Source organism: Lycium barbarum, chromosome 7 (assembly GCF_019175385.1).
Source record: "Lycium barbarum isolate Lr01 chromosome 7, ASM1917538v2, whole genome shotgun sequence".
In the NCBI taxonomy this organism is placed as follows: Eukaryota; Viridiplantae; Streptophyta; class Magnoliopsida; order Solanales; family Solanaceae; genus Lycium; species Lycium barbarum.
Window position 1 is genome coordinate 2,777,216 of NC_083343.1, and position 19,217 is coordinate 2,796,432.

At 35.6% G+C, this 19,217-nt stretch overlaps 1 protein-coding gene across 3 annotated transcripts; it reads left to right on the top strand.

The window, feature by feature from the left end:
* The first annotated feature begins 303 nt into the window (after nt 1–303).
* On the top strand, nt 304–19,146 carry LOC132602905 (protein REDUCED CHLOROPLAST COVERAGE 2). Of its 3 annotated transcripts, none has more exons than XM_060315713.1 (23): nt 304–938; nt 1,927–1,988; nt 2,431–2,523; nt 3,745–3,817; nt 5,697–6,044; nt 7,826–7,890; nt 8,102–8,233; nt 8,354–8,395; nt 8,719–9,225; nt 9,613–9,770; nt 9,981–10,467; nt 10,981–11,043; nt 11,124–11,225; nt 12,186–12,494; nt 13,125–13,217; nt 13,309–13,410; nt 13,491–13,595; nt 13,936–14,069; nt 15,239–15,422; nt 15,526–15,657; nt 15,729–15,853; nt 16,086–16,167; nt 16,561–19,146. In XM_060315713.1, exons 1-23 carry the CDS (start codon nt 869–871, stop codon nt 18,529–18,531), a joined length of 5,439 nt encoding a protein of 1,812 aa, XP_060171696.1. In that variant the 5' UTR covers nt 304–868; the 3' UTR covers nt 18,532–19,146. The 3 variants fall into 3 exon arrangements, with proteins under 3 accessions (XP_060171696.1, XP_060171697.1, XP_060171698.1); XM_060315714.1 differs by having other exon boundaries at nt 305–938; nt 15,741–15,853; XM_060315715.1 differs by lacking the exon at nt 304–938 and having other exon boundaries at nt 1,948–1,988; nt 2,417–2,523.
* Nucleotides 19,147–19,217: the final 71 nt, after the last annotated feature.

The window sequence follows — 19,217 nt, forward strand, 5'->3', positions numbered from 1 at the left end:
TTCCGCCAGCGGGTAAAGCATGTTATTCATTATCAAGGCTCAAACTCGACAAGTGAGTAAGTGAGTAAAGCGCTAGTCCCATTTAATGACAAAAAATAAATTCCTAGCTTTTTTTTTTATTTATCCATCTGATATCGGCAGTCCACTCGTCCGACCAATTCGGATTCACATCGGATAGACCCACCAAGAGAGTAAAGCACTTTCTATAAATAATAAATTTAAAACTCGAGCCTGAGACCTCCAAGTAAAAATAAAAGAACTCAAAGCATCCCATCACACCTAAGGGGTTTACAAAAACAATAAAAGACTTTAAATGGCAAGATGAAAAAGAGATCAAGAAAGAATGGAAGAGAAACGAGAGGTCTGAAATTGCCAGCCTCACATTCTTTCTTTTCTGATATACACACACATATGTACAAACAACAAAAGGGCTAAATGCTCTTAGGCTATGGGTTGGAGATCGTATTACCTTATCCTATCCCCAACAACAACAAATAAAAATAAAACCCCCTCTTATTTCTTCTATAGCTCTCTATTTTCTTATATCCTCTTAGATAATATACTCACAAGAACTACTACAAAGCAAATAAAAAGAAAATACTCTTAGTCTTATTATTATATATATTCTTTCCCCTTATCTTTCTTTGTTTCATTTCATTCTTCTTATCTTAGCTTCTTTCAAGTCTCTCTTCTACTTCCAAGACTTAGCAACATTTTCATGATACATATGAATATGAATATGAATTTTAAGTCTTAATTCTCATGTAAATATATGGGAATTTGAAATACTTTATTGCCAAGAAAAAGTAGAAGAATTTGAAGTTCTTTATTGCCAACATATTGTTGAAGTTTAAAGAAGAGAGAAAAAATGGCTCCCAAAGCTGGAAAAGCTAAGCCACACAAAGCTAAGGGAGAGAAGAAGAAGAAAGAAGAGAAAGGTACTTGTGCTATATCCCACCTTATCTTTTTCTTATCATCTTTAATAGATTTTCATGGATTTTTCCATTTGTTTATTTTTTTCTTATCTATCAAAATGTTACTCATTTCAAATACTATTTGTTCTAAGTCTCACCATCTTTTCCCCCTCATTCTTTTTCTTGAATCGATTTAGACAATTCGAATTTTGGTGGCTGTTATTAGGTACTAGCCACGATGTTTGAATTCGTAACCAAGATTTTGTAGTTATATGCATAGTGTTGTAGTGCTTGTCTTTTTCTTAAAACTCACTTCAATATCGTAAATATTATTTTTTCATGTTTAATAACTTACTTAAGTTTATAATTGAGTTATGTTTTCTGTCGATTCCATCATAATTTCTATTAGAATTCTCAAATATATCGTATTAATGATTGAAATACAATTGGTTTCTTTAAATTTGGTTGGACTGCTTCCTATACTTATATGAATTATCTTGGACGTACATAATTTTATTATTTCCTAACGAGCTTATCGAGTTAATTACACTTCGAAGTGATATACCACTAAACTAAGGTAGATTACGCAATAACAACAATGTTTATTCAATTAGATTTGAACTGATAATGTATACAATAAAAGAATTTTAAATTATTCATGTTATCTTATCTTATGAGAACAAAAGTATATCAACCCCTGGATTACATTTTCTCCAAAAATATTTTCCTTATGCATTTTATAATAAGTTCATGAAATAATTAACCGAATTACATATCATGGTCACTAGCATGGTATTCGATATTTCTTAAGCATGTCAACAGAAACAAGAGTTTTCAAGTCTATGTACTGATAATTTACAAAATATGATAACCGTTATTAAATTAATTGTTTAATACAACTAAATCCCCAAAATAAGTCATTGGTTATACAAAGTGACTTATGCTATTTATTTGTATTTTTTTGCATTTTCCTGTAAATATTAATTTTTTGGTGTTAATTTTTGAATTGCAGTTCTACCAAATGTTATAGAGATAACGGTGGAAACACCTGAAGACTCACAAGTGATGCTTAAGGTAAAGTTAAATAGTGACAGTTCTAGCCTGTTTGACAAAGCTTTTAAAATTAGCGTATTTTGATTATTTTTTTTTAAGTATTTTTTAAAAAAATACTTTTGATGAGAAGCAGATTGTATTTGACCAATTATTTTAAAAACACTTTTAAGCAGCAATTAGTGTTTGACTAAACTTTTAAAAAATACTTCTAAATGTATTTTCTCAAAAGTGTTTTTGGCTTCTGAAAAACTGTTTCTACTACTCTTCAAAAACACTTATATTCTTTCAAAAACTTGGCCAAATATCTCACTTTTTTAAGTAATTTTTTTTTTTGAGAAAATAAGTTCTTTTCGAGAGAAATAAGCGTGGCCAAACCGGCTATTAATTTATTAATTAAGAAGAGAAGTAATAATCAGCTGGTGCGCGTATATCATTATGGTCAATTACAGTCGTTGACTTATAGGGGATATCAACGGACAAGATTTTAGATGTGAGAAAGCTATTAGCCGTCAATGTGGAGACATGTCACATGACCAATTACTCCTTGTCACATGAGGTAACATTTAAACCTTTTTTGTACATTGTACTCTTAAATACATGTTATAAGAATGTCCTTTTCATCCTCCATTTTTCAGAAAATTATTCATTCTTTGATAAAATTGAAAAGAAAAATGCAAAAAGATAAAAATAAAAGTTATGTTGGTAATTTATATTTCCTCTATTTCAATTTATGTGAACCTATTTGACTGGATACGGTATTTAAGAAAGAAGAGAAGACTTTTAAACTTATAGTGTTAAATGAGTCACATATATTTTATTTGGTTATAATAATTGCATAAAGGTAAATTGTTTACAAATATAGAAAGAGGTCATACTTTTTCGTACGGACTAATAAGGAAATAGGTTCACATAAATTGAAACAGAGGGAGTAGTTTGTTTGATCAAATTACTAAAATCAGTTTATTTTGAAAATTTTTTTTGTTAGAAATGCTTTTCAAAAAAAGTACTTTCGGAGAGTAACAATTCATGTTTGGTTAATCAATTTGACAAATACTTTGGCAAATATTAGAGCATTTGTGCGTGACCAAGGTTCCACAAGTGTTTATGCAAAAAAACTACTTTTTTAACTTTTGAAGAACAGCTTCTGCTACGCTTAAAAACACTTTTTTTTTCCCTTAAATGTTTATCCAAATACCTCAACTTTCTAAAATAAGCTTTTTTTTTTTGGTAAAGAAAAATAAGCATCTTAGCTTCCTAAAAACTTGGTCAAACAATCTATTAATCATTTAATTTAGGAAGTGCTTTATCCCTTAGTAGGCTTTTTCAGCGCGAATTTAAATCAGTCATGAATTACGAATATCGAATTATTTAACACCATTAAAAAAAAAAGATTTGTGTAATTAGCTTCAATTGATGGCTAGTTAATACTCCTGTCAGAGGAAAATTATTAATGTAATTAGCATCTAAATTAGAATTAAGTTTGTTAATGTAATTGTGTCCTCTAAATCAATACAATAACGCATTTGTTTTGTTTTATTTAACATGCAACAATAATTACCATGCCTTCCTCCTAAATAAGTTGGATCGGCTAGATAAATTTTTATTGATCATTTTTCTCACTTAAGTTCAATTCACATCATCATTATAATTTTTAAAAATATATAAAAAAAAAATTATATTCTTACTGATATTAGTACAAGAATACTTTATACTGTCGGAAAATAAAAAAGTGACATTTTTTTATAATTATTAATTTGTGGATTTTGGAATGGGACAGGTGAGAGGAACAAGGCTAAAAGATACAGTGGAGATTGTGTTGCTGAAACCATGCCATCTCAGCCTAGTTGAAGGTACTTTTCTCTATGCGCTTGGTCCCACCTTATATGCATTAATTAAGAAGATCACGTGATCTTCCCTAGTCCTTTTCGCACCACATAATTGCCCACGACCCCTTAGAAGTCATGGAAAACTTGCCTTTTTCATTTTTCTTTTTTCTTTTTTTGACATTGTGTTTGATATTTATATTTGACGGACCACTAATTTGAATTCGCATCGAGAAACGTACAAACGCTTTGTATTAAAGATAATTTCATTTTAGGATTCGAACATAATTTTTTTAATTTATTAATGAAAAAATATTTGTCACTCTACCATAACATTTGATGGTTAGAAAAAAAATTAAATCAAACAAGACTGTCATAGATTTCCATATTAGGATCTTTAAAATAGTTTTCACAAAATTATTTGCTATTAAATTATAGTAATTAAAGTTAGTGCACTAAAGCAGAACAACCATAAAGTTATCTTATTATAATAGTAAATCACTAGACTTCACTCATTATAAATCACTATAATTTTATTTGCGCTTAATGGAAGTTTGAATTTAATTCATTAAATCTTTATTTTAGGTCTCAATTTTAATATTTTAATCATTAAGACATTTTCTTAAACAGTTATTTAATAGGTCTAAATAATTAAGATGTTATTTGTTATGCAAACAAGTTGTTTTACCACAATCCTATCCACTTTCACCGTTAGGCATCACCACCCACTAATATAAATTACAACCATTTAACACTCACAACTGCCATTCTAAATCACAATCATTACCTCTCTGGCTCTGCTAATTTCATAGTCATATTACTAGCCGCCATTTATAATTATCGCTAGCAGTTACTAATCATGATTATCACAACTATCATCATTACCACTAACAATTATCATCATCAACCTATCATATATCCCAACCATCATTATTAGTTGCCACCACCACTAGTTATCAGTTACAACAAATAACCACCATTGCCGACCACTACTTTTAACGACTATCACCGTAGCAATTACCCATAACTACTATTACCAACCAACGCTCCACAATCACTATTACTAGCCAATGGCAGAGCCAAATTTTCTACTAAGAGGGTTCAAAAATATAAAAAATTAAAATATGAAAAAATTAAGAGATCCAACACCTTCTCTCTCTATATATGTAAAATAATATTGACCATGCGTATATAGTGTAATTTTTTACCGAAAGAACCAGTTCCCATTCAAGAACCTACATGATTTTCAAAGATAACATTGATTAAAAAGGGTACTAATTCAAAAGAAAAAAAAAGCAACAAATTTAAAATAAAGTAAAAAATTACAAAGTGAAAAGAAAAAAATGCGATTTTTTATTTTTGAAGACTCGATGGAGCGGGACAAAAGAAGGAAGAAATATTAAACGGGACATAAGTTAAAATTTTGCACATTAAGGGGTCGTTTGGTTTAAGGACTCATTAGTCCCGGGATTATAATCCCGGAACTAATTTATCCCATCTATTGGGATTATTTTATAAATAATCCCAGTATAAGTGAGTTAAGAAGGTATAAGTTGGGTTATCCAACACTAATTTTTATATCATGTTTAATACAAGGTATAAATTTATCCCAACACTATTTTATACCTTATACCAAATATGATATAAAAATTAGTGCTGGGATAACTCAGCTTATACCTTAAACCAAACGACCCCTAAGATTAATCTTGTCCTTCGCCGCCCTACCCCATTTAACATCCGTTAATTTTCACGTGTTTACTCCTTCGTATTTCAAACCTCCTTGGTAAAAATCTTGCCTCCGCCCCGGCCATTAGCCATCATATAATCTTTTTAACTTTTTTAATATAGTATTAAGATTAATTAGTTAATTAAACTTTTTTTTTTGTTTTTTTTTTTTGTGGTGCAGAGGAGTATACAGAAGAACAATCAGTAGCTCACATTAGGCGACTACTCGACATAGTTGCATGCACCACATCTTTCAACAGTTCATCTTCATCTTCACCTAAACCAACCGGTCGAACCGGTACCGAACCCGGTTCAGAAAATGCACAACCGGAAACAACAAAATCAGGCAAACCGAAAAAATCCGGTTCGCCGAAAAAACCGGCGAAGACAGATGTCACCGCCGCGTGCGGCGGCGCTGATGGTGTTGATGCAGCGGAGAAAGGTGATCCGGCGATGATGTGTCCACCGCCACGGTTGGGACAGTTTTATGAGTTCTTCTCTTTTGGACATCTCACTCCTCCAATACAATGTGAGTTTTATTTTATTTTATTTTATTTTATTCGTCACTCACTTTGTCCTAATTTATACGAAGGTGTTTGACTGTGCACGAAATTTAATAATGATATAAAGACTTTCGAAACTCACGGTCTAAAATAAGATGCTGTTTGGATGGGCTTATGTGTATAAGTAACTAAAAAAATAAGTTGGTTAGTCTAACTTTTTTTTTTTTTTTGGCTTATAAGCTGCTTGAGATAAGTTAAGTCAAATGGGCCCAATTATTTTTTTGAGCTTATTTTAAGCATAAAATGACTTTAAGTTGGCCAACTAAATACTCAAAAAAGCTGAAAACAGCTTATAAGCAACTTATAAGCCAATCCAAACGGGCTCTAAAACATAAATATTTGCGTTGCTATATCCTGTTTCTAAACTTGACCTTAGCTGGCGAGTATGCCCTTCAACTTTGGGTGTACACAAGTAGGCACATCAATTTTAAGGGCATGTTTATGTATTATGCCTATTTAACTGGGCACGAAATTTAAATATGAATAGATTATTTTTGAAATTTATGGTCTAAAATAAATTATAGATATTTGTGTGAATATAAATTGCTCCTTCTGTTTCATTTTACTTTGCCCATGTTGACTTGACACATTGCTTAAAGAATTTTTTTATTTGGGGTGTATTTTACTAAATTAACTTTATTAATGACGCTTTGGAACTCTAAATTTGACTATGGTATGTAATGTAGTTATCTAATACTAAGGGTAGTATGGGAAAAAAGTAATAAAATTCTCTTGATTTGCTAAAATGGACAAGTAAAAAGAAAATTCTATTTTTTGTATAGGGGCCAAGTAAAATGAAACAGTGGGAGCATTTCATTAGAAGTAAAATGGGGATATTAAAGTCAAATTGTTACTAAATATAGAAATGTATAATTCTTTTAGACATTGACGAAAAGGAAAAGAGTATCACATAAATTGGGACGGAGGGAGTAATTTTTTTTGGCAATCATGTAACTAAGTTTATTAATTTTCATTATTAAGTTTATGTTGGATGTATTTTTCTATTTGATTAAAATTCAATTTATTGGAGGTGGAAATGCATGGGAAAAAACTTTTAGAGGCTTTTCATGGCTACAATTTTTTATTTTTACTCATAGCTGCAATTTTATTTAATGTGTAAAAGATCAGTCTTTGCATGGGAAAGAACTTTCAGAGGCAATTTTATTTTTACTCATAGCTGCAGTTTTATTTATTCTTTAGTTATCTTAAGTAGGCGTTTGGCCATAAAAACCAATCTTTTTCACTTTATTTGGAAATTTTGAAGTTGCAGTTGAAGATGGAGTTGTGTTTGGTTATACATTTTGTAATAATATTTGGATAATGTTCATGTTTGAATGTATTTGAATACAACTTCAAAAGTGAAAAGTGAGTTGGAAAAAAGTGAAAACAGGTTATAAGTTGTTTTCCAAATTTGAAATACAACTTCAAGTTGGATTTGGAATTTTCATAGCAAAACACTGATTTTCAAATAAAGTGAAAATTATTCCGGACGAAATGAATAATTTCTATGGCCAAACGGGTCCTTAAGTTTGTTAATTTTCATTGTCTTTTGAAATTGTTAAAGCAATGATTAATCCAATTTAGTGAAGCTGGAAATGCAGGGGAAAGAATCTTAAGAGGCTATTCATGGCTGCAATTTTATCTTTACCTGTTGCTGCAATTTTATTTAAGAACAACATGTATAAAAATCAGTTATTTTCCTTAAAAAAAGTTTTCTTATCTGCTAATCATTTGTTTGGATGTGCAGATATTAGGAGATCAAGTCGACCATTCCTTGAGGATAAAACGGAAGATGATTTTTTCCAAATTGATGTGAGCTTTCTTTGTTTTAATATTTATTTGTTGCAAAAGAACTCGTTTGGGTTAGCTGATTGAAAATACTAGCTGATAAGTGTCAACTGTTAAGTGCTAAAACTGATTTTGTAAATAAGCAGTTACATGTTTGGATAGAAGTGCTGAAACTCATAATAAACAGTTAATGTCATATGGTAGTTTGATTAATGGTTCTTGAAATACATTACAGGTTCGGATTTGCAGTGGCAAGCCGACAACAATTGTTGCTTCTAGGACAGGTTTCTATCCTGCTGGAAAACGTTCTCTTTTGAGTCACTCTTTGGTTGGATTATTGCAACAATTAAGTCGAGTTTTTGATGCTGTGAGTAAGAATATGTTTTGTCAAACTCTTATCATTTATCGGTCCACGGAGATCCAGTATGTAGTGGTGAATTGACCATATATGCCATTTCTTTGTTAATTGTTTGTTTGTTTGTTCCAGGCATACAAGGCTCTCATGAAAGGATTCACTGAGCATAATAAGGTTAGTAATATTTGTCTACGGATATCGACCAAAAAAAATATTTGTCTACAGATAAGGGCCAAAATTGCCCCTGTACTTTTTGCCGAGGAGCACATTTCAGATAATAGTTGGGCTGTTTGACCCTGCCGTTACCAAAAGGGCTCAATTTTCCCTTATTTCCAATTTCAGCTAACGGATCTATTGAAAAAAATATAAATTCAAATTTTTTGCCACGTGTCAACATTATAAAAACATTTTCTTTTTCTTTCTTCCTTTCATTTTGAAAGTCGTGTTCAAGAATATGCAAACAATGAATGCTAAAGAATGGTTACCTTTTATTACAGTTTGGGAATCTTCCTTATGGTTTTCGAGCGAACACATGGGTTGTCCCTCCTTTTGTTGCTGACAATCCAGCTACTTTTCCTCCACTTCCCATGGAAGATGAGAATTGGGGAGGAAATGGAGGTGGACAAGGAAGAAACGGTAAGCATGATCACCGGCCGTGGGCAAAGGAATTTGCGATTCTGGCAGCAATGCCTTGTAAAACGGCGGAAGAAAGGCAAATTCGAGATAGGAAAGCGTTTCTACTTCACAGTCTATTCGTCGATGTATCAGTTATCAAAGCAGTTGCTGCCATAAAACATCTAGTGGACAACAGCCAGGGTGGAACAAATTCATACGAGGAAAAGATTGGAGATCTTCTTATCAGTGTGAATAAAGACATGTCAGATGCGAGCAAGAAATTGGACAACAAAAATGACGGCATTCAGGTGCTAGGCATGTCCCTGGAGGAGCTTGCAAAGAGAAACTTACTGAAAGGCATAACTGCAGATGAGAGTGCAACTGTTCATGTATGTTTGAATATAAATATGTTTATTTTTCATCATTTTGTTGAGAATATAATTATGTAAATAAATCTTCTCTCTCTAACATCTTAAGGTTTTAAATGAGATGGTCACACACTTCAATATGGTACCAGAGCAGGTAGAGGTCCTAGGATCAGATCTCAACGCCACCCATTAATAAAAAGAATTTTCACGTGCTTGGCCCATGAAAAAAAAAAAGAATCAGGCCCGTACATGAGGGGCATGTTGAGAATATGATTGTATAAATAAAATTGTGCTCTCTTTAACAACTTAAGCTTTTAGATGAGATGGTCACGCACTTCAATAATCTGCAAGCTGATTTTGTTATTTGTTGAAGCAGTTCATATCTTATGGTGTTACGTTTCGTCGCAGGACACTTTCACCTTGGGTGTAGTGGTGGTTAGACACTGTGGCTACACAGCTATCGTAAAAGTTGCAGCCGAGGTGAACTGGGGGACAAAACCCATTCCTCAGGATATTGAAATAGATGACCAGGCGGAGGGAGGTGCAAACGCGTTAAATGTTAACAGGTCAGTAGAGTTGGCCAGAATCAGATGACACTAAGATTAATATATGTACCTACCTTAGTGAATTGTTTTTGATTTTCTTGAACTATTCTACTAACTGTTTTTACAATAGACCCTTGTTGGTCCAGCCCTTCCCCGGACCCCGCGCATAGCAGAAACTTAGTGCACCGGGCTGCCCTTCATTCTACTAACCGTTTTCTTCATCTTATGCAGCTTGAGAATGCTATTGCACAAGTCATCAACACCTCAGACACCTAGCCAAGTACATAAATTTCACGGTGCAGATGTCGAAGACGTTCTGGCTGCTAAGTCCTTAGTAAGACAGGTGCTTGGTGAAAGCTTGCAGAAGTTACAGGAAGAAGACAGTAAACAGGTGAAATCTATTAGATGGGAGCTGGGTGCATGTTGGGTGCAACATTTGCAAAATCAGGCGTCCGGGAAAGTTGAGTCTAAAAAAACTGATGAAGCTAAAGTGGAGCCAGCAGTAAAGGGTCTTGGGAAGAACGGTGGCCTGCTAAAGGATATTAAGAAGAAATCAGATGATAAGAGCAGCAAAGCCAGTTCAGGGAATGAAGTTCCGTCAAGTGACAAGAAAGAACTAGAGAAACAAGACGAGGAAATGGAGATGCTTTGGAAAAAGGTTCTACCTGAAGCAGCATATCTGCGCCTAAAAGAATCAGAAACTGGTCTTCACCTTAAGGTGTGTTTGCTGGCTTTCATACTAGTACTCAGTCCTTGCAAGTTTATAGCCTGCTTGGTCAAGCTTCCAGAATCTACTTATTTTGAAAATTGCTTTTTGTCGGAAGTGCTTCTCGAAAAAGTATTTTTGGACAGTAGCAGTTTGTGTTTAGCTCATCAATTTCAAAAATTATTTTTGCCAGTATTAGAGCAGCGATTTGTGCTTGGTCAAGGTTTTAAAAGTGCTTTCGGGAAAAACCGGCTTTTGAAAACCAACTTCTGCTACTACTCAATAGCACATATTTATTTCTCTCTAAAAGCTGGGCCAAACACCTCAAATCTCTGAAATAAGCACTTCTCTTTAACAAAAAAAGATACTTTTGGCTTCTTAGAAGCTTGGGCAAACAGACTATTAGTTTCATGGCTGCAATGTATGGAAACAATAGCCCCGAGAGCCACATGTAAGATAAATCTGTCATGCTCAATCATCATGTCCAGTTCTTAAATCGTATTCTGGTTCTGTCTGTTTTGGCAGTCACCCGATGAGTTGATCAGTATGGCACATAAATACTATGCTGATACTGCCCTACCAAAACTGGTAAGTGCCTCTATATACTTTGCATGTCTCTACTGCTTCTTGAAATTGAACTAACTCTTGCTGGCTGGAATATTTGAAAGGTTGCTGATTTTGGGTCACTGGAGCTTTCACCCGTCGATGGAAGGACACTAACAGATTTCATGCACACCAGGGGTTTGCAAATGTGCTCCTTGGGACGTGTGGTAATTGCTTCAGGCCTTATTAGCGCAATAAATCATGAATGTCAGTGTTAATAAAGCAAAAGCATATAGTTAAACTTGATTTTCTGGGTGGGTTTGGCAATGTTATTAAAACATCTTCTATTTCTCTCAATCCATATAGCCCACAAGATGCAGGCTAGTATAGAATAAAAAGGCCGCATGACAAACATTAAGACCTAATGTTTGTGTTCAGAATAACTAGGCTTCCAACTAGTTGGTATCGTCTATATGGGTCTTTGCTTCCATTAAATTTGTATTAGTTAATTTTGCACATTGATTCTGAGAGTTTGTAGGTCTTTTGAGACAACTTCGATTAATCTGCCTCATAACAGCATTTGCAATACTCTTTAATATTTCTCGTGAGCAGAATTGCAAACTCTGATTCTTCTAGGTTTATCCTTCCTGAGGATCTTCAATGAATAAAGCTCGATTTCAAGAGAGAAATAACCAAGTGTGCTTCCAAAGAGATTCTACCAACTTTCCGTACTCCTTGTTTCAGTTTAAATTCTTTCCTATTGACTCTTTTAAATCAGTGAGAAGGCTACTTTATAATGCTTGTTCTCTAAGTTTCTGAATTTTGAGTATTTGGTTCTCTCTTCTACATACTTTTAGGCTTGGTTCCTGTAATTCTGAATTTTTATAGACTAGGAAAGTCTTTGTTACACCTTTGTAAAAAGCCTTTGTTGGGTTTTCTGAACACCCTTCATGACCCATTATTCAGCATTTTCTTATAATATTGTTTGGTCGCCATTCTGTTATTATACATGATGCTCAGTTGGTAGAAAGAGAGTTAAGGGAAGGGAAGGGGAGTGGAAGTAGAACTGTTAGTCTTATTGATGTCTTCTTGGTAAAAATCGTGCAGCTCAACGTCTTATTTTTATTTTAATGTCTAAACTCAATATTTAACACTACTTTATTTTAACTATTTTCTTCTGATGTCAGGTGGAACTTGCAGACAAACTTCCTCACGTTCAATCTCTTTGTATTCACGAGATGGTTGTTAGAGCTTACAAACACATACTGCAGGCTGTTGTGGCAGCAGTTGATAATATTGCTAATGTGGCTGCATCAATAGCTTCTTGTTTAAATGTATTGCTCGGGACGCCCTCCGCAGAAAATGGTGATTCAGATGATGACTTGAAATGGAAGTGGATAGAAACTTTTCTTTCTAAGAGGTTCGGGTGGCAGTGGAAGGATGAAAGTCGGGAGGATCTTAGAAAATTTGCCATTCTTCGAGGTCTTTGCCATAAGGTATAAAAATTCGAATGCTAAGAAATTGATTATTTGTCCTTAGTAGGGGTGTCAAATGGGCGGTTGGGCTGGATTTAGGGGGATGCACCCCCGGGATTAGTCGGGGCTCAAAGAGACTCGGACACCCGGGGCTAATCAAAAAAAATAAATGGGTTGAGTTAATAAATGACCCGCCCAAAAGTTACTTGGGCTGAAATGGGTTGGGCTAAAATGGGCTAAAAGGCTGGTCATAACCCAACTCTTACTAAGTTTTAATTTGTTCATTTGTTCTTGTATAATTTTTAAGTACCTAATAAAACTATTTTTATCTTTATCATGGCTATATATAACATATCAAATTAAAAAATATCTATTTTGAAAATATTTTGAGCCGAGGGTCTATCGGAAACAGCCTGGCAAGTAGAGGTAAGGTCTGCGTGCACTCTACCCTCCCCAGACCCCACTTTGTGGGATTACACTGGGTATGTTGTTGTTGTTGTTGTTGTTGTTGTTTGACATGGTTTCCATGGGTCAATTTGGGCTATGTATGGGTTGGGCTAAAACGGAGCAGACGGGTTATCTTTTCATGGGCTAATTTTGCTACCCCTAGTCCTTAGTAAGTCTTATCCTCCTTATCCGTACTAATTTCAGGTAGGACTTGAGCTTGTTCCAAAAGACTACGATATAGACTCTCCATTTCCTTTCAAGAAGACGGATATCATAAGTATGGTCCCCGTATACAAGGTATGCACACTAGTTTCCAAATATCAGAAGCAAAATGTGAATTATTAAGAGAACCTAAGAAAGTTTTGACAATTGTGGATATGCTCAACAGCATGTTGCATGCTCATCAGCGGATGGACGTACACTGCTGGAATCATCCAAAACTTCCCTGGATAAAGGCAAACTGGAGGATGCTGTAAACTATGGAACTAAGGTAACCATTTTTTTGTTGTTCAATGGCACGTCTAGATTATCATTCAAGGTCTCAAACTGAGATTTGTTTTGATTTTGAAGGCACTCTCAAAACTCGTGTCTGTCTGTGGTCCTTACCATCGAATGACAGCGGGTGCATACAGTCTATTAGCTGTGGTACTCTACCACACTGGTGATTTTAATCAGGTATAAGTTTATATTTTAGATTCTAAAATGGCTTTATAACTTTGTTAATATGCTGGTATCTTGTTCGAACTGCCTAAATAAGTGAAAAGCTAGCCTGTTTATGTTATGTGAGAATTTTTAACAGTAATTGGTTGCTACTTGTGTATTAGACCAGCATAAAATGTTTATATATGTAAGACATATTTTGGTCAGTGAATTCTTTAAAAGCAGAGAGTTCGGCATGCTGCCTTTTCTGGCCATATTTATTTCGCTGGATGCAGCGCTAACTTTCTTATAGTTTCCTTTAACATGTACTAATCATGATTTTCTTTCTTATATCTGTAATGTTTCCTCATATCAGGCTACTATTTATCAACAAAAAGCTTTGGATATTAATGAAAGAGAGCTTGGACTTGATCACCCAGATACAATGAAGAGTTATGGAGATTTAGCAGTTTTCTACTACCGACTTCAACACACAGAGTTGGCATTAAAGTACCTGCACCTCTCTCTTTTTGTGATTTTTTGTTTAGTTTTCATTGCTTGCCTTCTACTCTAGTGTGATGGAACATCCCTTCAGATTTATCAGGTTTTTGAATAGCTTCTCTTATTCATCAACTTAAACAGAATAAATCAACTGTTGTTGCTCTCAGTCTTATAGCCTGTTTGGCCAAGTTGCCAAAATCAGTTTTTTTTGAGAAGTACTTCTCATCGAAAGTGCTTTGTGAGAGTAGTAGTTTGTGTTTGGAAAAATCATTTGAGAAGTGCTTTTGTTAGTAATTTGTGTTTGGCTAATATTTTCAAAAAGTGCTTTTTAAGTGTTGAACAACGAAAAAGGAAGTTAATACTACTATTAATTTGGTAAACATTAATTTTTGGTAAGCTAATCTTGTCCCTAAAAATTCACAAGTTCTTATTTTATTTTGGAGAAGCTACATTTTCGGCTTCTGCTACTTTGCAACAACACTTATTTCTTCACCAGAAGCTTGGCCAAACGCCGGCATTCTTTAAAATAAGTGTTTTTTTTTTGTGTGTTTTTACAACTCTTGTTACAAATTAAAAGTTGTTTTTTGTAGAAGTACCTTTAGCTTTTCAAAAGATTGGCCGAACAGGCTATTACTTGTTTGTTGCAGACTTTCTTGCCAATAGAAACCGTACTTGGTTGTTGCAGACTTTCTTGCCAATAGAAACCGTTTCTCTTGCAGATCTTCTTCCATTCCCCCGCTGACTTTTAAATCACATAATAGAATATATAACTCTTACTCTGTTATGGAAATTCGTTTTGCTATTTATACTGGAAACAATCTCGTGTATTTTATCCTGGTGTTCCAGTGGAAGACCCCGAGGCTTATCAGATAAAAGAGGTTAATAACATAAAAGAAGGGAAAATGGAAGTACAGATGAAGCACGGCCTGTTACTTGTCTGCTTTGAGTTTACTTTCCTGATTCTATTTAATGTTAGTTATTAGAAGAGGTTTGTAGAGTTATTCATTGAGCATGAGGCTAGAACCATGTTGTGAAAACAAAGAACTGAAACTGATATTAGACAAATAATGGCTACAACTATACCGTCTTTGTGTTTGTGTACTTTTCATGATTAATACCTTGCATCATCTTTTGCAAGGTATTAAGGCCAAAACTGATAACTAATTTTCTCTATTCAGGTATGTCAATCGTGCCCTCTATCTTTTGCATCTTACTTGTGGACCTTCTCATCCAAATACTGCTGCAACATATATAAACGTTGCAATGATGGAAGAAGGTCTCGGAAATGTCCATGTTGCACTTAGGTACCTTCACGAGGCTCTTAAGTGTAACCAGAGACTTCTTGGAGCTGACCACATTCAAGTAAATTCTCTCTCTCTCGTTCTAAAGTATTTGAGTGTCTAGTAAATCGGCCAGTTGGCGTTCTCTTTTTGTTTTTTAAAACCGAAATGTTTGTTTTCTCCAGACTGCTGCCAGCTATCATGCTATTGCAATTGCGCTTTCTTTAATGGAAGCATATTCCTTAAGCGTTCAGCATGAACAAACTACACTTCAGATACTGCAAGCTAAACTTGGACCCGATGACTTGCGTACTCAGGTATAAATTAGTTTGAAAATCTGGTCATTCAGTTTGTTCTCGGTGATGGACCTCGTGTCAATCTTATTCAGAATTTTCTGCAGGATGCTGCGGCATGGCTTGAGTATTTCGAGTCTAAAGCACTTGAGCAGCAAGAAGCTGCACGAAATGGTACCCCCAAGCCCGACGCCTCTATCTCAAGCAAAGGCCATCTAAGGTAGTAATATTCTTACCCTCTATTCTTTTCTTCTTTTCCTAATCTTACATTTAATATTTAGTTATAGTTGTAGGGAAAAAATCACTACATAAATTTGTTTTTTTTTTAAAATAATCTTCCTGTTCCTTACTTTTACACTTTTTCTGGTTACTCTTAGGAAGAACCAGGCTAAGAAATATGCGAAACCTTACATATGCTAATCAAATTTTGTTTTCCTCATTGATATACTTAGTGTCTCGGACTTGTTGGATTACATAGCTCCAGATGCTGAGATGAAGGCTAGAGAAGCGCAAAAGAAGCAAGCTCGTGCAAAGGTTTGAGTTTTGACTTCTGTCATTTGCTTTCCGAACTCAAAGCATTTTCTAATTTTTCCATGTTGATTGGTCAAGAGAAAGCATTTTCTCTAAGAAAACATGTTCCTTAAAAATGACTTCCCTAGTGAAAATAGGGAAAATAAGTTCCATGAGTGGCATTCCATACTGATTGTCACCTCCCCACTCCCCATCACCCCCACACTCACCCACCATAGTGTTTGCCTCGATTATATACAAATGCTTTTGAGACAATATTTCTGTTTGCTTACCAAACAAAAGAAAGTTAGTAACAAAAGCACTTATTTTCCTGGAAAACATTTTCTTTCCTACCACACACACCCTTAGTTCGCTTTACTGAAGTATCCTGTCCAAATTTCCTAATTTCTCAAACAGGTTAAAGGCAAGGCAGGGCAAAATGGGGGAATAGCTTCCGATGAATTTGAGAAGGATGAACTTCTTTCTCCAACTAGTCCTGTTGTGGAGAACTCTAGTGATAAAGAGAACAAGTCAGAATTAGACGACAAATCAGAATTGAAGATTGCCGAACCCACACCTAAGCAATCTGCTCACGTTTTGGTAGAACAGACACTATTGGAGAAAAATGACGACGTGATACAAGAGGATACCTCGGAGGAAGGATGGCAAGAGGCTTTACCCAAAGGCCGTTCAACAATGGGGCGTAATAAGCTTTCTAGTTCTAGAAAACCTAACCTTGCTAAACTTAACACCAACTTCCCGAATGCTTCCCATTTACCAAGAGCTCGAGGTAAAACGAATAATTTTTCATCTCCAAGATTGACTCCAATTAATGAATCTACTGCATCGTCTGGGCTATCTCCTGCTTCAAAGAAGTTTGTGAAGAGTGCTAGTTTTAGTCCCAAATCGGGACCCGCAAGCCCTGCTCAAACGGAACAAGCTGTGAAAACTAATTCAATTGTCAGCTCAATCAGCGTTCAGGCAGCTGGAAAACTATTTTCTTACAAAGAAGTTGCTTTAGCTCCACCTGGTACCATTGTGAAAGCAGTGGCAGAGCAATTGCCAAAGGATGGTAGTTCAGAACACAAGGAGACTGTGGCGACTGATTCAACTCAGCCGACAACAGCGAGAACCGGTGATGGAGAAAAGGTTCAGAAAGTCAGAGAAGAGAAGAAACATAATGATTCTGGTGAAAATAATGACCCTCAACAAAGTGAAGAGAAAGGACTCGTATCAGCCGAATCTTCGGAGGGGACAAAGGCTGACGCTTCTGGGGAGAAAGAAGGAAATGTTGTCACAGATTCAGAAGTAAAGACTGCTTCCAAAAACAAAGGAGGAGACTCTGCAAATAGCTCGGTTACGGGGATCCAAAATGATGGTTCTTCCAGTGATTCAAATGCTATTTCCAAAGTCGATGTGCCAGAAAGCAAAGCTGATAACAGCCTGGACACCTCTTCTGATCTTGAACCTGCTGCTGATTTAGTGACAGAGAAAAATGATGATAAAGATAATGCCAGCAATACTAGTTCTGTGACTACTGAATCAGACCAGCAAGGTGATTCTGAGACTGGAAAAGAAGCAACCAAGAAACTTTCAGCAGCTGCACCTCCATTTAATCCATCGCCTGTTCCAGTTTTCGGTACGATCCCGGCACCAGTTTTCAAGGAGCATGGAGGAATATTGCCCTCTCCTGTGAATATCCCTCCTATGCTTCCTGTGAATCCTGTTCGTAGATCACCGCATCAGTCAGCAACAGCACGAGTTCCGTATGGTCCACGCCTCTCAGGTGGCTATGGTAGGTCTGGAAATCGAGTTCCACGAAACAAGCCTCCTGCTTTTATCAATGGTGAACCTAATCCTAGAATCATGAACCCACATGCTGCTGAGTTTGTCCCTGGCCAACCATGGGTTCCAAATGGCTTTCCGGTTGCTCCAAATGGTTACATGGCTTCACCAAATGTTATGCCTGTTTCGCCAAATGGATATCCAACATCACCAGATGGTTCTCCAGTGACTGAAAACGGACTTCCAGTATCTCCGGTTGAGGCAGGAGAATCCCCTTCAGCTGTAACTGTGGAAGGTGATTCTGAAAATCACGACACAGCGGTGGCAGATGGGACTGAAGCTGAAACTGTAGAGATGGGAAGTAAGCAGATCATGCAGGGTCAGGAAGAAGATGTGGAAAAAAAACTACATTCTGACATGCCTAAAGATGATGAGGGATCACAATGTGTGAATGGAGAAAAGTCTGGAGATACACCTGCACTATCTGATGAGACTACTGCTTCACAAGAAGCATGCAGTACTGTCGTTCTTGAGGTGAACGGAACCAAGCGTTGGGGAGATTATAGTGACGGTGAAAATGAGGTTGCTGAGGTAGCAATTTGAATAGCTACTACATTCGTGTTTAAAGCAGTGAACTTCTCTTCGTCAATTGGTTTTGTGTGTCTTTACTTTACAGCTGACTGGGGATCCCTTAAGGCCAGAATCTGAATTGCAGAGCTATTTTCCTGCTTAGATGTCCGATGATGATCAAAACCAAGTAATGCGCTGACTTCCTGGTACACTTTCACTTGGTTGAAGCAAATTGGTTGGATTTTTTATTAGCACAACCATAGGTTGCTGCACGGAGAAAAATAATTATATTGGATCCTAAGGGAACTGAGTCCATCCATGTATGTGTTACATTCCGCTTTTCTCTTCAATTTTGTGGGCTCGAACGGAAGATGCAAAAGATTGTAACTCTTTCGAGTTTGTCAGATGATACATTTGAGATGAACAACGGTGCACGGGAAGCAAATCATCTTCTAAAGTTGAGTTCAAGATTGATTGTTTTCTCGTCACATACTTTTGCAATAACCAGGTTTGGATGCTGATTACTGTCATCTGATAAGTGATGCTTCATAGTTTAGTGCAGAACTTTTTGTATAGTAAAGGCTGCTTCATGGATTTTGTAATTTATCTTACCATCCTGTTTGAATGCAACTCGTTGGCTTCTTGAGATCTACTCGTCTAACTTGTTTTCCGAGCTTTGCATTTGCCATTTTTACTTCTACAAATATTTTACCTGATTT